The sequence below is a fragment of the Chaetura pelagica genome, unplaced genomic scaffold (genome assembly GCF_000747805.2).
Source record: "Chaetura pelagica isolate M959 unplaced genomic scaffold, ChaPel_1.0 scaffold330, whole genome shotgun sequence".
Taxonomy (NCBI): Eukaryota; Metazoa; Chordata; class Aves; order Apodiformes; family Apodidae; genus Chaetura; species Chaetura pelagica.
In genome coordinates, this window is record NW_009951918.1 from 265,588 (window position 1) to 285,174 (window position 19,587).

General features: G+C 38.4%; 1 protein-coding gene across 1 annotated transcript in view; it reads left to right on the plus strand.

The window, feature by feature from the left end:
- Window positions 1-19,587, plus strand: part of PRUNE2 (prune homolog 2 (Drosophila)) — a 114,256-nt gene that overhangs the window by 80,902 nt on the left and 13,767 nt on the right. Inside the window, exons 13-15 of the mRNA XM_009994978.1 lie at window positions 14,127-14,206; window positions 15,096-15,296; window positions 19,320-19,496. Coding sequence (XP_009993280.1) covers window positions 14,127-14,206; window positions 15,096-15,296; window positions 19,320-19,496 — 458 coding nt within the window. The remainder of the gene's footprint in view (window positions 1-14,126; window positions 14,207-15,095; window positions 15,297-19,319; window positions 19,497-19,587) is intronic.

A 19,587-nucleotide genomic window follows, 5' to 3' on the forward strand; every position in this document is an offset into this window, starting at 1 on the left:
CCTGCTGAAGTACAAGATTATGGACTTGAAAAGAGAATTGAACTCAGGTCTCCCACTAGGCAACACAAAACATGACAATTGACTAAACACAAGGAGTATGCTTTAAAGGTTAAACACAAACACATAAGGAAAGGAGCAACAACTAAGAAGCTTTCTGGTATTAAAGTCCATGTAAAGGCAAGTTAAAGCCTTGCAGTAGAAAAGCAGAAAGGCTAATGGAAATTAAATAAAGTGTTTAGACTGACATGAGCAAGAGCTCTGGAATATTGCTGGCTTAGAACTTAAGATGTTTGAAGTTAAGGAAGGGAAAAAAAATAATTAATGTATTTTAAATTATTAAATATAATAACATTATAATAATTATAGTAAGATATATTACATTCTAGAAACTATGTTATATTTGTGACTTTGTGAAAATATTTCTTCTTTGAAAACAGAAGAAATCCCTGGGACAGATTCAGAGCAGGAGACTTTCCAGCAACATAGTTGTACATTCATTAAAACATTTTATTATGGTGTGTTTGTTTTTTTTTTTAATTTTGTAAGAATCTATTTTACATGTCAGTGAATCTCATTGCTAACCTTTTTATTGGTGGAAGTAAAAATATATGCTGTTCATGCATGGACTTTAGTAACACCATTTCTTTACGTCTACTTTATTTGGCCTACAAATTCATGACAACTGCCTTTTTTTGTTATAAATTTTGGGGTGATACAGTATTTTCTATCACCATCTGGAGGTTGAAAATTAATTAAAACTAAAAACCCAGTTTTCCATCACAGACCCAGCTGTTAAGTAATAGCATCAGCCAATATGGCGATGATTCAATTTTTGTAAAAACAGCATTAATATTTACATGCCAAATACCAAGCACTTTATAAAAACCTATTAACAAGAAGAGAACACCATTTCAGTGACTAAAAAGCAATTTTAAAAGGAAAAAAACTCCTACTTACTATTATTCACCTGTGGTCCTGAAATTTTACTTAAATTGTGATATTAGGCTGATCAAGCCACTTTCTTAAAGGAAGCAGAGCTGGGCTATGCCAGTACAGTTTAGCAGTCATATGGAAAACTTCCCCACTATTCAAAACCCCATGGTTTTCTGAGCTAATTCACTATAAAATTTATTCTGATCAATGTGATCAATGACATGAGATTTCAGCCTAAAGCATTAATGAGCTTTGGAACATAACCATGTTAATGTAGACCTGACTTCGACAATGAGTCCCGGTGAGTTCAGTGGATCCCAGAAGGCTGGGCAGAAATCTCAGAGAAGTTCTGTGTTATTCTGAGCATAAAGGGTCAAGACCATAACTTGTGCCACGTTACCAATTTCATAGCTTCAGCATTATCATGCTACTAATGACTTCTATGGTACATAAATACCTTATAGCTGCATTTCCTCAATACAGCTTCTGCATGTCTGGACTTTTGTTTTCAAATTAATTAAAGATTGTCCAGTTGAAAACGTACTACAAAATATTCCTATCATTGGAAATTTTATGCAGAGCTATCTGACAGTAGCATCAAAGATCACATGTCTGCAGCAGTGTCCTCTTTAGAAATACATTTGCATACCCATTATGGTTTTTACATTTTTTTTTAAGTGCTTGGTGCTCCTCTGTTGTTCTTTGCAACAGCAGCTGTAGACTGATTTCTCAGGAGACCTGCAGCAGATAATAAGAACTTTCCCTGTAGGTTTATTGATACCATAAAGAACCAAGTGGGAGCCACTGAATTTATATTTACACTGTACTGTAAGTATGTATGGAGCTGTACTGACAAATGAAAATGAGGTTAGCCTTTGTTTGGTTTTGACTGCTTATGGCCCAGCATACTCTGTGAAAGCATCTCCAGTTCTCACTTAACTCATCCTGACGGAGGAAGCGGCGCAGTGTGAAGGGAGAAATTAGTTAAAGGTTAGGCCATCCTAGGGCCTGCTGCCTTGCTGGTTTGTCTCCACAGGGTTGCAAGGGAATAGGGCTGAAAGCTGCTTTGCATTCGAGAAACGTGGGAATTCTAGGGACCGTACCCTCAGAAGGCTTGTATAGAAGGCCACTGCGCTGCATGAGGAGAAATACCCTTCCTTCAAGTACACCCCTAAGAAATACAGTCAACAGCAAAAGCCATGAACATTGCTTCTTGGTGCTCATACAGTTCGTGTTCCCAGAATTCACCTTGCCTTCGGAACTGGTGATTGTTTGGGGTTTTCCTAAATTTGCATGTGCGTTCCCGTAGCGGAATTGCAAAGTGAACAAATTATGTAAAGCATGTTTGAATATGCATGTGCTCTGTAACTATTGTCGCAAACAGAAATGAGGGCCGAGAAGGGTTTAATCTATAGGAACTTTTCTCTCATGCAATCTCTCATAACAGGGTTTCCTTAGGCTCTGAAATGAAGAAGCAGGGAGCATTTCACTGCCGGCAGCTGGCTCGCTGTATCAGAGTTTGGTGATGCTCCAGCGAAGCTCCACAGAGAATGGGTGGGGGGGGGGAGGAAAAAATTTTCACACCCGAAGCAGAGCTCTGCGTTCATTTAAGCACTCCTTTAACCAAAGCTGCTAGTTCACACAGCCAGCTCTCTGTAGGCAGGTGATCACCCCGATTTAGCAGTACCACTAGCCACGTGACAAGAAAATGGTGGAGGATCCGTGTTCCCAGTAAATCGCTACACAGCGAGGGATGCTGAAGTGCAGCAGTAAAGCATCTGTGTTATTTTTCCAGTAGAAAGGCCTCATCGAGTCTTTAGAAGGTAAGCGTCTCTTTACTTTGAGAGGCTGATATGCAGATGGGTTTCTGAGTAACAGCTCTATTGCTGCAGTCACTTTAGACAGAAAAACGGGAAATGTTTGTCAGCAGGATGCAAAGCACCCAGGACCTCATTACTGAAAACAGGGCAGCTGTGTTTTAATTCTGTTGTAGCTCTTTATGAGAGAAGCTTACATCAGTTCAATGGGATTTCTTTTGTCTGAGCACAGGCACGGTATTTCTAATGAGGAAAGAAAACTCACAATCACCTAGCATGTTTGATTATTTTCAGCTTGTTTGCCTAGCTCTGAGGACGTGGTGGCGGAAAAAAAGGGACAAACGTTGGGCATTGTCAGAGGATAACTCGCTTTTAAGGCTGCTTAATTGAGGGCACAGCAATTGCTTGTGATAGCTGTCCTAGACTACTTAGCAACGGTATTGTTTTCAGGATTTTTGCTATAGACTGAAGCATGATTTTTTGCAATGTCCTCTTAGAATGTTGCAGAGAAGAGAATATGTTATCTTTAAGGGTTAACTAATCAAGGACACAGCAATGATCTCAGTGGTAGAAGAACTGAAAAATTACTGCAAAAGTTGGTTTCTATAGGCAGTATTTTTGTTTAAATGTAATTTCAGGAGATTGACTCAGCTCCATTCAGTTGTTTACTTTCCTGTCTGTAATAAAGGAATTAAAATATTCTTTAGTTTTAAATGTGGTATGCAAACAGGTAATAGTGATGCACAGGAAGCACTGAAAATTTATAGAATGTCTAAATATTAGCTCCTTCAAGCAACACTGAGAGGAAATGTATGCAGGTTTGGTACATGTATTTGGCCAGACTTATTCTAAGTAGGTGGGGGGCAGGCAGAGATGTAATTTCTGCGCTTACCTTTATTCATATTCTTGGGGAGCAGAGCTGTGTTGAGCAAGGGAGGATGCACACAGCTCTAGCAGCATGGTCAGGGGGCAGTAGGGCAACTGTGGGGTTGAGGCAGGGCACAACACACGCCAGTCCTTACCTGGCCAAAACATTTTTCTTCCAGGGCTTCTGCGTTCCTCTCACTGCTCTCACCCATACTCTCCACTGCTATGCCCTGTGGGGCAGGGTAATACTGAGGTCTACAATAGCCTTTTTGTTCATGTCTTTAGTAACTCTGTCTGTTATTTGGCCCTGCATAAATCTGGACGTTATTATAGAAAATAAATGTAGTTAGGCACAAGCCTAGCTTTTGCATAAGTTCACTGCCTTAAAAACTGAGGTCCTGCTACAGGCAGTCTGTTGTGGCTTTGTGGCATCTCTGTAGTAGTCAGCATAACAGGAGAGCAGTGTTATTTAACAGCTTGTTGTATGTCTATAGAAAAAGGCAGAGGAAAAAAAAAAAAAGTCCATCTTTAAGCCACAGTCTTTGTCCAGACAAAAGATGCAGCTCTCAAACTTAGCAAGAAAAAATTTATAGGTGAAAAAACAATTTTATCAGCACTTGTGAATATTGGTAAAGCTATTTTTGTCACTGTGGTGTCTGTAGGACTGCAGACACTTCCGATCAGCCCCTGTACAAATATCCAGAAAAATACAGTGATACTACAACAACGAGGCAGAGGGGAGAGTGAGAGTCACAGTCCAGTTTCTTGACAGGTATCTTAGTTTATTTACTTGGTTTTCCTTTGGACATTGAAAGAAATGGCTTATCTGGGATGAGATTTTATGAATTAACTAGTTCAGATATTTCTCATTAGTTCTTAGCTTATACTTAGCTTACATTGCAGTTTTCTCTACAGCCATTGTAGCTGTGAAAAACAGACAGCAGCAGATCAGGCTTCTTTATTTCAGGCGGCCAGGTGAAAGCTGATTGTATCCTACAAGAACAGTCTCCTTAGCAGAAAACACTGGTAGCAAACTCTGAAGAGCTGTCAGTTGGACAAGAGTCCAGCAGGATACACCTTTGCCTGCTTTCCTAAAGAAGTAGAGCATATAGCTGACCTTGCTCTTGTGTTTCCCAGGCTACAACATGAGAGTGCCATGTGGCAAAATGAGGAGCCCCATCTTCTCACCTTGTTCCTTAACATTACTTCTTCAGTGTGGCATTTCCTGTCACTCTGGCTCTTTCACAGCATTTTTGATCTGACAGTCTTCTCTCACACACATTTGGCTTGTTTCTTAACTTCCTACTGCTTCTGCAGCCCTTCCAACTCAATAATAAGAGTTTTGCTTCCAAAGGTGACTGGTGGCTTTCTGCATCTCCTGTTTCCCCTTGCACTTGCCTTTTTAGATCTGTCTGCTATGGAATATGACAATCTTTCCTGCTCCAAACACCACCTGACAGTGCCAGCAGGCTGCAGGATTTGTCTTGCTTAGAGCTAGTTTTATTTCTTCATTAGAGTTTATGTGCCTTGATTAGGTGTCTCCTCTGGCCTGTGGTTGGGCTTTTTCTGTATTTTTCCCAAGCTACGAGTCACCCAGTATGGATGGGAACATTTAAGTTACCAATTTACACTCATTAGGGTATTTCCATTTTAATCTGCCAGTTTAAAATGCCTGCTCCACATCCTGCATTGTCACTTATTTCTATTACATCTCTGGCAAGTGCAGCTTTAAGAGAGACTCACGTTTAACATCCCTGTTTTTTTAGAGCCTTTTTTTTAGCTCAGTTGTAGCCAAGATAGGGAAAGGTAGCTGTTAGTTATTTGTAGGTTTGCTGCAGTAGATAAGAAATTAAATTATACTATTGAACATCAGAAGTTGTGGAATCATAGTTGTATTAACATAAAAAAGAGAAATTTGGCTGTACAGAAGTGAGAAGAAAAAATTGCCATATTCACAAGATGTAAGGTATTGAAAGAATAGAAGTTGTTTGAGAAGTTAAAGGAATGAAGTCATAAGCAGGACCAAAGAAAAAGCACTGAGGGGGATGGGAAAGACAGAGCTCAGATGGTATTAAAAAAATTTGCCATGTGTGTTCTGTCTCTTAGTGTATTATCATCTATGCAGAAGCTGAATTTGAAATGAAATTAATAGTAAAAAAAAATCCTAATGTTTTAATGAATGGATCAATAAAACTGTTATGATTATGCAGATCTTGTTATGGTTAGCAGCCCCTCTATATCATCCCTAAAAACAGTTTATCACACAAGCTAGACAGAATTAACCTGTTGTAAGGTGCTTTGTTAAAACATTTGATTCCAGCCATGGTAGTAAGTATAATAATTTTCCTACAAGTCAGCATTCATACAAATCCATTAAGCAATGCAGAAAGTTTATAGTATTACAGAAAAGCAAGGTAGAAAAAAGGAAATAGTCACTGAAGTTGAGAAATTGGTGCAGTTGCAGAACTAGTGGTTATTACTCATGGTTAAAGGCAGGCTGAGGCATTTTAGCATGTCTTCATTTGGAAGCATGTGGTGTTAATAAGCTGTAGGCTGTAAGAAGGAGTTCTCAACTCGACCAGAGAATCTTAGGAGGGTGCAAATGTAAAACTTACGAAAGATTTTCTGCTTCTGATCCTGCAACCTCTGCTCTATTAACTGATCTCAAAGCAATAGCATATTTCCTGAAAGTGCAGATGGCTGCACTGGGTATAAGGTGCATGCTGCTTTTTCAATTGCTGTTTATGTGCCAATTGCATCATTTGGAGCTGCAGGTATTCTGATTAATGGTCTTGACAGCACAGTATGGCAGGAAAATGGCCACTGTGAACTACACATGCTGGAAGGAACACTGGTTTTAAATGGAGAAAAACTAAACTGAGTTTTCTTGAGGAAAAATCAATTTCTTAGTGAAAGTGGAAGCTGGGAATCAGGTCCAGATCCGTGATTAGGTCTAGCATTTTAGTAAATGTCTAGAAACACAATTTTCAAACAAAATGTGTTTTCAGGTTATACTTAAGGATATTTGACATCAGATTGATTTAACTCCTACTTTCTCTGCTGGCATTACTGTGTTACAGTGCATTTATACCATTTGTTCAAAAGTGGTTTTTGATTAACAGATCATCTAGATGTTATTTGTGGAATATAAACAACATTTGTTGTGTGGATAGAGATGAGATAAATTAAACAAGCCTTCCAAATGCTCTGAACCTGTGTAGCTCTTTGCCAGACCATGTAATCTTCTGGCATTGATGGAAGAGCACCCATCATGCAGGCTACACAACTCTGTGTTGTTAATTCTGTAATTTTCCACTGGCTCAGTAAAGATTAAGCAGAGTTGAGTTAGGAATGTAACAGCCTTTACTCTGAAGGCAAGACCATATGGTGGTATTCGAATGCAGTGCCAAAGCAGAGCACAAAATACCAAGTTCTTTGTTGTTTCTACTTTATAGTTTGTTACTCACTACCTGATTTTGCACATAAAATACTGAGTTAAGGGAATATTAAAATGGTAATACTAGGAAGTGTGTAGCAGGTTCTACACTTCACTGTAAGAGGCATAGTTGGAGACAGTGCTATTTCATGGCTACAGTTAGATATCAGTGCCCTAAATTACTGTTTCCTGACTGTGTCTGTTCCATGGAGTTGTGTGGTGTGGGACAGGTCAGTAGCAGCTGCTTGAACTGCATGCACCCTTCTCCTCTGACCTCTGGCTTACTTGTTATTTTTCTGGGTGCCAAAGTGAAGCCACTGCGGTCTGACCATACCAGTCTTTCTCACTGGAGTCTAGTAGCGGAGATCAGTAGTGGCATATAAAAGATGTTACAAGATGCTATAAACTTCAGTTCAAAAAGTCGAAGGTTATTAGACAGCACATCCCAGGAACTCACGATCAATGGACACTCTCAAAGTTAATTTCTCTGCTTCTCTTCTGTAACAGTGAATAATTCCTTATCTTTAACTCATAGAGCTGTTTTCTACACTATCTGAAATGGTGTTTGGAAATGTCCAATATTCACGTGATTAGCAGCTCTGAAAAGCACCCAGAAAGTACTGATTGCCCTGCCTCTAGAGCAGTGTTTGAGTGGTGCATGGTTAATAATGCTTGGGGATGCTGAAAGGGCAATATAAGCTATGAAATAGTTGTTAGCTGGATTGCACTGTTTTTCCTGTAGCATCATATTTATTATCTACTGGTCACAAACCTTTAGGAAGAGACTGCTGGGGACTCTGGGATCTGCTGCAGGCAGCGTCTGCTTGGCTTGCATGCCTAAGACCTGGTTTCAACATCACATCTAAGTTTGGAACTTGAAATCCAATTTCCCTCATTCTATATTGAGATTCCTTTTGATTTCAAGTGGCTGGAAGTCACAGATAAATGAAGAAATCTGGAGCCCCAGATTCTTCCCATAAGCCATGGTCATCCATGGGCATACTGAATTAGCCTAGTGAATCCACCTTACTTAGAATTACAATCTATTTACTTAGATTTGTCCCTCTGCAGCTCCTTGCATCCCTCCCTGGCTTTGCCTGTTTCTCTAGTGCTGTGACACAGGGAGGGAGCTGGCAAGGAGTCAGGACAGTCTGTGGGTACCAAGCAGCAGCATGTGCTTCAGAATAGCATCTTTTATGTTTTAACAGTCTTAAGCTGGTAAGAGCAGACAGGAGACTCTACTACTGTGAGTGGTGACCTGAAAAAAAATGAGTCTTACAGTATAAATTGAAGAAGAGGAGCAAGGAATAAGATGGCCAGTTAGATAAAAAGCTTTAAAGTTGGTTGGACACTAGGAAGCATTTTCATAAAAAGTGGTTTAAAATTTTATGCAAAATTTTAACGTGTTTTCAGTTAACATACTGAAATTCAAACAATTTAAATCATCTGGACAGAATACAGGATTTTCCTACAGAAAGAATATTACCTCTTACAGACATGCCTAAATTTTTCATCCAACTTTGATGCTGAAAATGGACTTAAAAAAATCACAACATGCAAAACATCAAGTAATGGTATAAACCAGTAAAAGAAGCTTTAGATCTGAAGAGTGAAGTGTGAACAACTAGGAAGTTATGACTTTCACTAATTCTTAGCAGTATTTTATTCTCTGGCTGTTGAGAAAGTGAGTGACATGTTTTCCTGTAAAATGGGAATATCAGCATGTATCAGCATGTGGTTTTTACTTTGCAACACTATGACAATGATTAGTTAACATTTGCACAAATGTTTGATTAGTAAAGCTTTTGGCTTAAACAAAGCACCACAAGTAACTTCTTTTTTTTTTTTTTCTTTCCCCCTCCAATTTGCATCCAGAAGTGGGAATAAAAGTCTCATGCAATGGGTAAATTGCAGGGCTCAGTCTATAGATTTTTCCTGAACCAATTTGTGATTAAGAACTACCAAATAAATAGCAACAGAAGTTTTTACAATTCACCTGTATACAGTATGATTATTTTACATAGCTATGAGTAAAAGTAATTGCTTTTTTCTAGTCTCAGATTTCCTGGAGTGGATTCCTTCCATTATGCTTATTTTCTTGGTATATGGATGTAGTTAAAACATAGTCTCTGGTTGATGTTGACTGAATCCTGCACAGTATATGTCACTTTGATTTGTTGCATACTCTGCTACAGTTTAGGGATCTTTCATTCTACTGAAAAAAAATTCACACTGCAGTCTCCTTCATTTCTGAATAGGCAACTGTAGAAATTTTTGTTTATTGTCTTGTGTTACAGTTTCATAGCGAAAAACTTGTTTTAGGAAGTAATTTGGGAGGTTGTTCTTAGTGTGTGCATTTGCTAATGGGTTTTTCTACTCCTAGTGCCAATCCAGTTCAGGTTTTTTGGGGACTTAACTTCCTGACTTCTTTCTCTATTTCTTTCTGTGTGTTTTCATCAAACTTATGTCAGACTAAAGTCCATATTTTGTTGTGTTCTATTTTTCAACTTTATCTACTAATGCTTTATTTCCAAAAGCATCTCCTTTTGGCTCTAGAAAAGATTGACCAATATTGAAGTGTGTCCAAGAGCTCTCAGCCTCACTTGTGGAACATTTCTACCCATCTTCCATGATTAACAAGCATTAAAACACAAACACATGCACATTAAGTTGGGATTTGTTATTTGTCCATTAGCATCAAAGGTCTCTACAAAGATGGATGAAAGCAAAACACTCCATGTAAGTCAGCTATCTGCTGAGATATTTTGGCTTTGAGCCTACATACATTTCTGTAGCACAGAATGGTAAACTGAAGAGGAATATAGCAATTAAGAAAACACTTTGCATCAACTCTTCCTTGAGATAGATTCCAATTTGTGAAAGTTTTGCTTTAGGCTCCACTTCAGAGGCTTTTTTATTGCTCCAGAGTGTGGAAGAACAGCATTCTCATTTTGTCTGAAAGAGGTTAGACATCCTCCAGGTGGAGCAGTGGAAGTGCTGTTAGAGCCATCAGCAGGCCTCCTCTGGCAGCTGAAGGGCCAGAGATGGGCTCACATGAGGTGGTGCCTACCTGGCCTTGGCCTGGCAGAGCCCTTAACCCTGCTCAATCATGAGATGCAGCAGGGCTGAAAGTCAGCAGCCAGACGTTATTGTGTAAACGCCAAGAGCTTTTTCATACATGCCAAGGAAAATACTATGCTGTCACCTCCAGTCCCTCCAGTGCTCATTTCTCCTTTCCTGATCTCTGGTGCTTGCGCAAGGGCAGTGTTACAGGGTGGGGATGGGAGCAGTTCAAAGTAAAACAGGACTTTGTGCTGGCTGTGTTCTGCAAAACTGACTTGAGGAGGAACCTAGGTTCCCTGACCTTGTTTTTCTACCTAAAATTTCAGAGCTCATGCATTCTTCCTCAAAGCAGTTCAGTTTTTCACTGCAAACAAGTGAGACAGTGGGCTATAAGCAGGAAGTTTACTTCATCCAAAACCAGGGTGTACCTGCGTAATGTGTGGAATTTGAGAATATGAAAGAAGCCAGATGTCTAGTCTCTGAATAACCTTTTCATTTGTACTTCCTCTCCCCTCCTCCCATTTAGTTTCCAAAACAAGCGTGTAGTAATAAAGAGCTGAAGTGATTTCACCTCTCTCATTCCTTTTACCAATCATGCTTTGAAACTTTGTAAAGCCCTTCAGCGTCTTGTGAAAATTTGGGTGTATCTGTGTATAGACAGAAAAGCATGGAAGAAACATGATTTACTTATCTAAGAAATGTGTTTGGTGGTTGTGGACTTCAGGTTAAACTTTTACATTGATGAGTACAGAACGCTGGAAAATCTATACAATTTAAAGTCTGGTTGGTGAGCAAGTGAGGGATTCACTTTAGAAAGGCAATGGTCACCATTGGATTAAATATTGCAGGCTGTAAGTGTTCATTGAGAGCAACCTATTGGAGAGTTTATTTATTTTAGACTAAAGAAATTTACTTCTTGGTATGCAATAGCTGCATAGCAGCTTGGGATAGTGGTGATTTATCACATGTGACACAAGGGTGAGGCAGCACAGCCCATAGGGATTATGACATAGTGCTGTGAATATTCAGAGCTGCTCTTTCCAAAACAGCAGAGTGCTGCTGTACCTAGAAAAGTCACAAAGGATAACTTATTCTGTGAAATGTTAATTGGAGAGGGCACTAAGAATTATTTAAATATTATTAATTTATAGAGCCAGAAGAATGTCTGAAACAAGAAAGAGCAAATGAGGAATTTCAGCCTTCAGCCCCTCTCTCTTTTGTTCACAAAAATTTGGTATCTATCTCTGACCCACCTTTCAGAAACAGGTTTTTAGCTACTTCTGAATAGTTGTGTAGGCCTGAATTATCAAAGCAAATATGCAGTAACTTGATTCTCAGTGCAGTTGATCCTTCAATGACTGGTCTGTGTACCACATAAAAGAAGTCATTTATGACACAAAAACCTTACTTGATTTTGACCTCTCTTCTGAGTGAAAGATCCTCTTTTTTTTCAATCCAGTAAATCATACCTGATAAGAATGGAGCTTTTAAAGTAGCTTCAACAAGCAGTATTCACTGAAAGGACAAAACAACAACAACAAACCAAAACCAAAACCAACCAAACAAACAACAAAAAAACAAAACCCAACCAAAAACAAAGCACCAAATTTTGTTGGGTTTTTGTTTGTTTGTTTGTTTGTTTGTTGTGGGGTTTTTTTGTTTGCTTGTTTTTTTCTATTTAATACTTTTGGCTACATCATCCATGGCATCTGTTGCACCTGCACTGAAGGCAAGAATTTTGGAAGCCAGAATTTTGGAAGCATGTGAAGTAGTCTGCAGGAAAGGAAGAGGAGATTGTTGCTTAATTTAAGTTTCTGGAGTTCATCTTATGTTACTAGGGTTCCTCCTGAGATCTGCCTGCTTGTGCACAAACAGAAATTACTCTGCAAGGTACTGAGGTGCTCAGCATAGTATGCTCTCCAAATCCATCAGAAAATGGGGAACTGTATCTGTAGAAAAGATACTTCATCCATATCTTGCTCATTCTCACACTGATGGGGAGTCTGGAGCCATATGTTGTGAGGTGCAATGTCACAGAAGCCATGCTTTGTGACTGGCTTTCTAAACCCACCAGATTTGAAAGATGCCTGTATTGCCTATTAATTTATGACTGAACAACTGTTAACTACGGCTTTTTAAAAATAGGGGCGTTCACTGAACACAGAGTGAGTATGTCTGGCAAGGAATCTGAAATCTGTTTGGGTGAAGCACAAGGTATCTGGAAAAATACTATTCCTGAGCCAGACTCTTGTCTCTGAAAAGCCTGTTGATGGTTTATTTGACACTAAATGATCACCTGACACAATTAAAAAAAAATTAATAATTTAATAAATTTAAAAGAGGAAATCTAATCTCAGGGGAAAAAAAAAAAAAAGTGATGTAAATACAGTGGATAAGCTTGAGTCTGCAATGCTTTTCATAACTGGGCTTGAACTGATTTTTAACTGCCTGTCTTGCCCCACAGCTTTCAGGACTACAGACTCTTAATTCCTAAATCAAATATCCCAATTTGAATGATACGGATTATTGACATGAAAAACACTGTGCCATCAAAATAAAGTTAGAGATTTTTAGACAAGTTTTGATGCTGTTTGGTTATAAGCCCTAGGCAAAGGGTATTTTTTTAATATATTGCCTGCAGCAGTAGCTACATTTCAGTAGAAAATCAAACAAAAAGATATGAAACACATTTATCTTTCAATCCTCTAACAATGTACCATCCTTGTAAACACAACTGTAATATAAAATTCTGGTTTATCTCAGCTGTAATGGTCCCACTGAAAGGAAAAAAACATTTGAAATTTGTTGTGAAAGTATAAGAGATTCTAGAGGAAGCAGCAATGCCAGCTTCAACTGCATTTCATTTTATGTAAAGAGTTAAAGAAACCACAGGAAGAAAAGCAGTCCTGAGGCAATTCTGGAAAAGTCATGACTTAGGATAATTCTGTACCAGACATTGCAAAAATGTTAGGCAACTCTCAACATTCTGAACTAATTACTTGTGGGAAATGGCTTTTTTGAGGTGATAATTGTCACTGTTTCTGTAGGAGCAGAGTATACAAAATGCAGTCATGCTCTTATCATGCAGAGAAGATGATCTTCAGTCTGAAAAAAAATTTTTTTTACGGGCTTACTGCAAGAATTCACTGTCCTCTGTAGCTTACTCTTGACACAACTTGAAAGAAGAGCATTTCTATTCAAGTAATTTCCTGCAGTAATTTCTGAAGGTTATTCATAAGGAATTATCATTTGGTGTGATAAGTCTGTAAGAGATTTTATAAATGAACACTTTATGTGTTAGTATCAAAACCTGTTCTGTCCAACTGAGCTATACACACTAGAGTACCTGTAAGTCATCATCTGAGTAGTCCTGACCTGCTTTAACCCAAGAACTTCTTATAGTTTGGAGGGTTTTTTGAGAGGTTGCTAAAGCCCCAAATTGAATCTTAATCTGAATTCAAAATTAATTGGAAGTATTCAGCCTCTCCCCACACTGTTTCAACCACTATTCTTACCATATCCAGCTGTTACAGCACTTTGTTAGAATTCTGATTTGTTTCTAAGTTCAGATGAATAAATTAGACTTCATTACATGTTTCACTATGAATTGAACAGACACAAAAAAAAGCCAGAGACTTTAATGACTTATTTACATTTTCTAAGTAAATTGTGATGGTATTCTGTATATCAGTTTTATATACAACTTCTAAACACAAATGATGCTACAGAGCAGATTGCCAGATTGTTATGCTTCAGTGCCATGTCTTGATCCAAGTAAAATAGGCAATGTGTGACCTACAGCCAACCAAAGGCTGTCCAGGCATGTGCATAAACAGGAGGTAGGAGCTGCAAAGTAGAATTGGAACAGCTGTGTTGGTTTCTCATTTACATCAATTTGTGATCAGACTTCTGTACTAGCTATTTTGGTTCTGTATGAGACCACATGTGCTGTATTGGTAGCAAGGTCAACCTGTGCATCTCTCTGTTTTGCTTTGTGTTTTACCTCTCAGATTGGTACAAGAGGATGTGGGAATGGACATCCCATTTGCTGAGGATGTGTTAAGCCCCAGTTCTGCAGAGATGAGACCCGGTAAGAGAAGCTCTTACTTATTTTGTTAATTATATCTTATTCACTGGGCATTTAACTATGCAGTGAGAAGGTTATTTCTGTGCTAGTAAAGAGACAGTGAGTTCAGTGTTAATAAGGTGTTAAGTTTGCTTTATTTAGTCAGTTTTCTTCTTCACTTAAGAAATTATAATTGTAGTATGCCATTTTCTCTTGTGCATTGGTGTCATCACCATGTTCAAGTAGTCTCTATTATTTATCTTATATTTCATTACTAAGTGAACTAAGTTAGCATTAGAATACTTCAGACAGAACAGCTTGAAATGTACTACACAGTGCAGTGACATGGGGCAAAGCCTACCTAGCTTTTGTCTTGATGAGGACTGCTTTTATTTAAGACCAATTAAAAGACTCAGATGTATTTGTATTTCTGTTACTGTATTGAATAAGATATTACATTGTGAAAACTAAAGACATATATACTTGCAAATCAGCACTTTTCAAACAGCAGCAAGTGTGTAACAGAGAAAATATTTACAGGGCAGTTTCACTTGTATGAGTTTCTCCAGGATTCAGAAATGTCTTGGTTCATAACTCAAATTATTTGTATAGAGCTCTTTAAAATCTTAAACATTGTGTGACAGGGTGTGTCCAAGGCTTGATTTTCATCTGATGATTGCAAAAAAGTGAATGTGGATTTTTCATAACTTAAGAACTCTGAGCTACAGCTGCTATTCCTGTAGATGCTTGGTTGATTTCTTTAAACATTAATGTTTTAAGTTAGGTGATCTTAAATGGCTTGGTGTTACTAAGATTGAACTGTCCTAGTGTGTTTTAAGGTGATTCTCAAGTATCTGGGAGATTAATTGTAGGCAGAGAAGTTAGAGTTATTTTTTTCTTCCTCTGTTTTCAGAACCTCCCAATTCTCTTGATCTTAATGGTTCCAATCCCAGAAGAATAAAGCTCACTGCCCCAAATATCAATCTCTCTTTGGACCAAAGTGAAGGGTCCATACTTTCTGATGATAATTTGGATACACCAGATGAAATTGACATCAATGTAGATGACCTTGACACTCCTGATGAAGCAGACTCTTTTGAATACACTGGACAAGGTAATGTCCTAGATTGTGAATATAGAGTTCATCTCTGTTTATTTCTTTACTGCTTACATGATCAGTCGTGTGTCTGTCAGGCTGTGAATATGGTTAAAACGTGAGCATCAATGCTGTGTTCAGGTATTTTTTTCTGTCTGCTGTTTTTTGACCATTCTTCCCCTGTGTAAAGTGATACATTTTTTGTAATACGACATGCTGAAAGAAATACTACAGGTTATCAAAAAAATAAGAAATGCTACCTAGAGAGAGAGTACCATTTGAAGTCCGTTTCTTGCCCAGTACCGTAGGACTTGCCTGAGAAGAGCTGTTCAAAAGCAGAAAGCAGGTCCTTTCTGTTGTAGAGAACACGATAGCTAACTGCACCTTCATTCTGCTCTGGCCAGTGCTAGATTACAGTTAAAGTAGTACTTAGGGGTATAACTTTGTGCAAAACATGTTGGCTGACATAAGCTGTACCAAGGAGCTTGCAATGCAGTGTGGTGAGGCATCATTTGTTGCTGAGAAAGGTCTTATTTTTATTACCATGTGTGGTTGGAAAGCTGATACGTGGAAGGCGTGTGCATGGCATGTTAAAGCTAGTTTGGGTAATGGAATAACAGAATTCCTCATTCCACAAATTTAAATATGCTTTCTCTGCAGGGCTAACTGTACAGTGTAGATGCACATTGAAGTGTGCAATGGATACTTCAGTCTTCCTTTGCTATTAATGTTACTCTGTCATGTGGGGTAACATTGTTTTCCACTGTATCACGCATTTTACTTACCCTCATAATATTTGAAGTAGAGAGTTAAGGTTCATTCCATTCTCTTCTGAGTGTACAAGAATAGTTGCATCAGTTTAAGTGATACTGCTAAAGAGGCATTACTGTGTACTGAGTCATGCACGAGCCGCTCTACTGTCACTCCATTAGAAGGCCAGTTTCCTTAGGGATATAGGCAGAGCATCATGATGCGTTGCTTGGTGGTTAGAATATTTTGTAGCAAAGGGCAAAACTAACACAGGCATGTGCACACTCACACACTCGCACAGAGAGCAGCGTGTGCTTCCAGTTTTAGACTGTTGACACCACTGTGTGAGAGCAAAAGTCTTTGTATGTAGTGGAACAGATTTTGCCTTTAAGCCCTCAAGTAAATTAATTCAACTCCAGTGATTTTGGTGGCAGTTATATTTATGGCAAACACTTCTCTCCAGGTTTTTTGGTTTTTTTTTTCTTTCTAAATGTGATGATTTATTCAATTACTAAAGTTGGTCTAGTTTCCCCAAACTCCTAAGTGAAGAAGAGCTTGAGGTGCCTGTGTTTTGGTGACATTTTTACAGTTCTGTAGTTTGATTTTAGACATACTTAAATCGGCAAAATGTCATCCGCTGAGATGACCCAGGAACAACATAGAAAAGAAAAGCAAAAATCACACTTGATCAAAATAAGTAAGGTATTAATCTTTTAGCTAAGAATATAGTCATTAGAACTAGTGCAGAATGGTTTATTTGTGTAGTAAATAGCATTTGTTATCTTCATACTTCTGTCACTCTACTGTTAACCCTGTGCACTCTTGCTGTTACCAACATTCATTCTCCCACAGATCAGTGTTTCTGAACTGTTGTGCTGAACCCCAGGGAAGTAAATACTGAGAAGACACAGCTATTGAGACTGTGTTGAGAACAGTGATTTTTAGTTCACCACCCTCAGACTGTTGAAGGTCCATTTGAACTGTAAAAGGCAGCTGAGAAAAGCAAGACTATTGCTGTGACCCAGGGGTCCACCTCATTGCTGGACAACCAATGGCTCTGTAATGCGAGAGATTCCGAAAACTGTTTGTTGAAAAGAAGGATGATAAAGAATCATCAAACTGCACGTGCAAGAAAACAGATAAGAGGGGAAAATACTACAGCTCTTGTCTTAAACTAGCTCCTGACTTATTTAGGGATTGTTCAATCATTAGATTCACAGGACATTTTTTTCATCACTAATTCCTTACATTTAAACATTGTCTTTCGGAACCTGCTCTCGTTTCTAAACTTTTTGTGGTTATCATCAAAAATGTGTTTCTGAAAACCATATGTGCCTCCCCCAATAACAGTGTCATTTGGAATATAAAAGTGAGTTTATTATTTTGTCTGCAGTTGTTTATTTCCTTTCTTAATTTCACACTGGTGCACCTTTCAGTGCAAAATCAAGACACCAGGCAGTTAAGCATAGCTACTTCTTCAGGAGGAGGTGATTTAGTGCCATTTCTATAAAAATTAGTTCATTTTGCCAGTCCCAGCTTTGTAAGTTTTCCCAGAATCTCTTTTCATCTTTTTCCATCATTTGTAGTTTCACAAAAAAAAATAATTTAAAAGCTGCCAAACCCTGAATGCAATTTCAGCATTAGTCTCACAGTGACTTAGGCAGCATGTTTTCACTAAAAGTGTTCTGCCAGCTGCAGCTTTCTCCCTCAGTCATGCTCTCTCAACCCTCTGAGGAGCCAACTGATCAGACAGTTTTTCTAGGCTGTTCTGATAATCCCAGCTATCTGTTCTGAAAGCACTTGAGTGCATAATGACATCCCATGGAGACCCCGTGTTCTTAACGGAATGGATCACCCTGCAATGGCCTGTGAAAGTTTCCATAGCTTGACTGCATGCGTGTAGTTTTCATTTGTTTCCCTTTTACAAGATTAGCATCACACAAAATTGCGTTGTTCTCTGAAGGAGCAAGGTTATGCATTGTGTAAGCTTGTTCCCAATGTCACAGAATATGTGGTATTTTCGAAACTAAGTGCTAAGAATGTCATTAAACTTCATGAGCAATGTACTCTGAGAAGACATGAATACATACTTCAGTTCCACAGTATATAATCTACTGAGCAGCAACTGTTAAACCAGTTTGAAATAGTATACTTGTAAGTAATCTCCTTTTGCAGTTTGTTCTTTTTCCCAACCTTAGATTTCCTCAAACTGCCTTTATTTGCAGTTCCTAAGAAAAAACGCTTATATGTTCACCTTATATACACACATGCATGTATTTCTTGATTTTTCATCCCTGTTTCCATCATTACTGCAATTTTACTTGAATATGTTTTTAACTCATTGGCTTGTTAGGCAGTGAGGAAGGAGGCTAAATATTACTGCTTTCTGGCAAGATTCCAACAGGCAGAAATTAGGTGAAGAATTGGTGACAGACTGTGCTTTTGTTGCACATGGGAGAATCTGCCTCAGAGAGAGAGACCTTCCAACAGTATTATCCCCTACTAATACTTTTATTAAGGACAGAAAATACAAGACACGCAACAGTAGAAGTTCACACTTCATTAAGTGCTAAGTGTTAAGCTAAACAAAGCAAAGACAGCTAAAGCTTCTCAGTTTTTTTCCTAGTTTGTCACTGATCTTTTCACATCTAGCACCAGCAAAGAGGAAGGAAACCCATCTTCCTCTCCTTCAGTCATGAGATAATACTAACTTCTCATGTATCTCAAGCAAAGTATTTGGCCTTCATCAGGTCCTTTCAATTGAGACTAAATACCAGCTTCCTCCCAGAAGTGAAGCACAGAGCAGCCAAGCAATCTGGCCTGTTCATACCAGCACCCATGAGAGAACATGTACATGCAGTTCATGTAGCTGTCTTTGCTTAGTCTAGACAAGAAGCACCACTATACTCACTTTTAGTGCCCTATTCTGCTTTTTAGTATAGTTCTCATACCTGCAACACAGATTCTTAAAGGCCTGCAGTTCAGTATCTCTAATGAGTTGCTGACCAGTTTTACTGGACGATTGCAAAAATCCCATGGGGTACTCTGCGTAGTAGTAATTGCTGCAGTTCTTTTTTGTGTTCATAATGATGAAAAGTTTAAAAAACCCAAAAAGCTTCTCACTTACTGTCTGTTAGATGATCAGATTCTGCTGTTATTTATACCAGTGCAAATCCAGGATAGTGCTGTAAAAATCCCATTGATTTCAGTCATTCGTTTCAAAGGTATGTAATAGAGAAAATATTTAGAGATTTTACAGGAAGATACAACATATACAATTTTGGTTTTCAGAAGAGCAGACAACTACTAAGGAGGCTTCCCAGGAGGAGTCTGAATCAATTCCAGAGTACACTGCTGAAGAGGAGCGAGAGGACAACAGATTATGGAGAACAGTAGTTATTGGAGAGCAAGAACAAAGAATTGATATGAAAGTCATTGAACCTTACAAAAAAGTCATCTCACATGGAGGTAGGAAAACCCTGAATGCATTTTTAGATTGATGTAAAAAAAAAATCATTATTTAGTGAGCCTGATTTTTTTTCTGTTTCAGTTCAATTAT